At 63.8% G+C, this 3,745-nt stretch overlaps 1 protein-coding gene across 1 annotated transcript in view; it reads right to left on the bottom strand.

Annotated features, from left to right (window-relative positions):
* H696_06218 (hypothetical protein) overlaps positions 1 to 3,678 on the bottom strand; it is a gene marked incomplete at both ends in the record, with an annotated part of 4,419 nt that extends 741 nt beyond the window's left edge. Inside the window, 8 exons of the mRNA XM_009499964.1 lie at positions 35 to 510; positions 698 to 857; positions 1,001 to 1,126; positions 1,248 to 1,693; positions 1,786 to 1,886; positions 2,087 to 2,314; positions 2,437 to 2,648; positions 2,788 to 3,678. Of these exons, the coding sequence (XP_009498239.1) occupies positions 35 to 510; positions 698 to 857; positions 1,001 to 1,126; positions 1,248 to 1,693; positions 1,786 to 1,886; positions 2,087 to 2,314; positions 2,437 to 2,648; positions 2,788 to 3,678 (2,640 nt within the window). The remainder of the gene's footprint in view (positions 1 to 34; positions 511 to 697; positions 858 to 1,000; positions 1,127 to 1,247; positions 1,694 to 1,785; positions 1,887 to 2,086; positions 2,315 to 2,436; positions 2,649 to 2,787) is intronic.
* Positions 3,679 to 3,745: the final 67 nt, after the last annotated feature.

Genomic DNA, 3,745 nt, shown 5'->3' with positions numbered 1-3,745 from the left:
GGGGCAGCGCCGCTCTCGGGCTTGGGGTGCGTACTTGTGAAAAGATGGCTGCATTCCGACAGGCATCGGCCACTGCCAAGCATACCGTCTTGATCCAAACGTCCAAATAGTCCCCGGCATCGGCAGGCTGAGCGGCGGGATCTTCCTCCGCGGCACTGGCACCGGTCAGGCTGCCGGGCGCAGAGGACGCGGCAGCCAGCTGTCCACGAAGAAGATCAGCCCGGAAAGAGAGGATGGCCAGACGACCAGGTCGAGGACAGCTGTCCTCCACCGGAACGCGAGCCTGACCAAAGCTGTCGGTCACAGTGCCCTGCTCCTCGCGGGGATCGGGCACACCGAATAGATCACCCCCTTCCTCGGTGGCATTGAAGAAGGGTGCATCATAGGGGTCCAGCATGTCGGGCACCTGGAGGAGGTGCTGCCCGGCACTGGTCACCAGGTCCGATGGAGCAGGCACATCATCTCCCGACAGCGCGCCACCGGGCTGCCACTTGCCGGCCTTCAGAACGCCTTTGGATGAGAGAGGACCACCCACCCCCCCCCCGCGAATTACGAGGGCCATACCAAACCATCGGTGAGCACACATGAGATGGGGCCGACAGGGAGGCCAAAGCGGCGGGAGAGTCGAAAGGGATGCTATATATAGATGTATGCGCATGTGTGTGTGTGTGTGTGAGAGAGAGAGAGAGACACGAACCGGAGAGCGCCGACAGCACCGGCATGACAATTGCCAGAATGGCGGAATTCTGCGCGCGCAAGACAGCCCAATCGCAGATTTCGATGATAGCCGAGAGTTCTGGCCGACTGGTGGGACCACTGAAGGCCGATCCCTCGGAAGATGCCAGCAGTCGCCGAAGCTGGCGGACAGAATGGGACGTGGTTGTGTGTGAGAGGGATGGCCGCCAAGCGCCAGGGACGGAGAGAAGCCGAGAAGAAGGAAGACCGGAACTGTAAGCATGTCTCTCGTCCTCCCTCGATGTGCGTGGCTAAGTGCACGTACCAGGTCGGTATCGGAGTTCGGCAGGAGGGTGCGAATCTTGGAAATCCAGCTCTTGAGACGAAGGTCCGGTGAGCCAAAGTCGTTGGATGTTTGGAGCAAGGCACCCAGGGTGTCGAACTCGCGTTCCTGGGGCAAGCGAAGGAGAATGGGAGAGAGAGAGAGAGACAGGGAGAGACGAATGAGAGGCGCTCGTGGGTCAGCAAAGGGGAGCAAGTCCCGGGAGCCACAGTGACCCATTGGCACGCACGGAAAAGGCAGCCTTCAGGGCTTCCGGAAGGGTGATATGAGGCACGGCATGCTGGCGGAAGGCCCGCAGGAAGGCCATGCTCTGATCCAGGCCGCTACGCGATGCGGCCTCCACCAGGCTGAAGTCGATGTCGGCTGGCTGGCCATTGGCCGAGGCAAACCCATGCACGATGTCGGTGCCAAGCCCCCCGGCCACGTCTTGCAAAACCATGCCGATGGAGGCCAGCTGGCTGTTGAGCCCGCCGACCGGGACCCGCTCCGCGGCTGGGACCAAAAACCGCGGGACCAAGTACTGCCCGATGCATGAGCCCCCCTCGATGGCGGTGTGAACATGCTGTCGAGGCAGCCCGGCCAGGGCGGGGAAGCTCTGACCCCGAGTGGCCCGGGCGAAGGCCGATGGCGGGAGAGTGTATGCCTCGACCTCGAGAATCGCACGAAGGAGGGTAGCTTCAGGCACCGGCGCATAGTCCCGGGTGTTAGATTGGTCAGGTGGGAAACAGAAATGACCCAGGTAGCCGGGGAGGGGGGGGGGGACGCACCGAGAAGGGCCGTGCTTAAAACTGAAAGAGTCTGGGAGATCTGCACTCCACAAGAGATGCGCCGGAGACGTTGCATCGCATACTCGCTCAGGTGGTTGAAGCTGCACATGGGCGTATCAGCAGCAAGGACAGGGGGTGGCCCAAACAGCGAAAGGCAGCAAGAGATGACCAAAAGGAAAAGGTGTGTGTGAGGGGGGACATGGAGAAAGAGAACGGGAGAGAGCGAGAGAGAGAGGGAGAGAGAAAGCGAGAGAGCGAGAACAAGAGAGAGAGAGAGAGAGAGAGGGAGAGAGTCACGCACGCGCTGAAGCAAAAAGCATAGGGAGACTCAGCCGCTCGGTAGAGGCGCTGGAGGTACTCGAAGGCCGAGGTGGCTTCCCCCTCACGAGGCCTGACTGGAGTGATGGACCCGGCCAGAAGGACAGGCTCGGCAATGCCGGACGAAGGGCTGCCCATCTCTCGAACCAGCAGGAGCAGCAGATTTCGCGTCTCAGCTCGTTCGAGCGTCAAGTAATTCGCCAGCAAGGGTCTGTTCAAATGGCAACATGGCGGTCAGGTCCCGTGAGGCAGAAAAGGGGTGACGGTATGGCGAGGGGGAAAGGAGGGAGTGAGGGAGGGCGATAGCATGTCATGCAACGGCTAGGCACGCACTTGGCCGACTCCAGCAGCAAGTGTTCCGTGCCGGAGAGCGGCACCGGGCAGCAAGCGTCCGGGGAATCCCCCCACCGGGGGAGAGCCACCCGGTGACAGACCCCAGTCACGAAGCCCATCTCCTGGGCCAGGTCCAGTCGAGCAAAGTCGGGCCCGAGGGAGAGGAAAACATACTGCAACTTGAGTGAGGACATGATGGCTGTGGCCGCATGCTGTGCCGCGATCATTCGCGCGTCCATCCGCCCCGCCCCCGGAGGGGGGCCATGACAAAGGTTAGAGCATGAGCGGGGAGGAGCCTCGAAAAGAAGGGCGAGGCACACGAGCAGCATGGCACGGCGGCACTCAACATACAATGTCCAACTTGGCGGCCAGGTCGGAGAAGGAAAGGCCGCCGGAGGCCGGGGCCACAGACTCCACCTCGCCCCCGGGGGGAAGACCGGCCGTCGCCGGAGCCGTCGAGTGGAAGACATATCGCAACAAGGCCATGCAATAGTCATGCAGGGAGTGCTCGGCGGGCAGGTCCATCGGCGAGCTGGAAATGATTCCCGGGTATGCAGGCAGGGCGGAGGCATCCCGACGAGGGGACGGCAGCAAACCGGACGCCTGGAGCCAGGCAGCCAGAGAGGGAACCGCCCCGCCTGGCGCCACCTGGCCCAAAAGCCAAGCAGCCAGGGCATCTCCAAGCAGCGGCGTGGCGGAGGGGGACTCCGGCCCGCGGGCCTGGAATTGGGTCACCAGCTGGCGCCAGGCGCTCGTTGCCGGTGCCGCGCGCGCCGCCGCCACCGCCACAAGGAACTGGGTGTACGGGCTGATGAAGGCCGCATCGACGGCGGGGCGCCGGGCCGACAGGCACCGATAGGCCAATGCCGCATCCTGGATCAGGGCTTGTGGTGTGGCGAGGCGGCCGGCGCCTGGGGTGGGGCTGGCGCCGGTTGATGGGTCGGCAAGCGCGTCGCCAGGTTGCACAGCCAGCGGCCGGTCCAGCGCCTCGGCCGACAGGAGAAGCGTCTCGCGTAGGCGTTGCGACAGGGCCGCCAGCAGGCGCTGGCGAAGCGGCTGAAGCATCGTGTCTGTACCTCCCAGTGAGGCTGAGCCATCGGCCGTGTCCAGCTTCTGGTGCTCGCTGCCGGCGATCAGACTGGCTGCCAGGGCCAACTCCCCGCGATCCAGGGCCGCCGCAATTTCCAATGGCAGCGCGGCCTTGGCAGCCTCGGAGCTGAGAGCACCCTCGCTGCGTTTCATTTTTCATCACCCCCCGGGTCAGCACATGGTCTGAGAGGCCCAAGGAAACCCGGCGCGCGCGCGCGCC

This window comes from Fonticula alba (assembly GCF_000388065.1).
Source record: "Fonticula alba strain ATCC 38817 unplaced genomic scaffold supercont2.32, whole genome shotgun sequence".
NCBI lineage: Eukaryota > Rotosphaerida > Fonticulaceae > Fonticula > Fonticula alba.
Note: the sequence above shows the minus strand (reverse complement) of the source record. Positions and strands in the feature narration are given on the sequence as shown.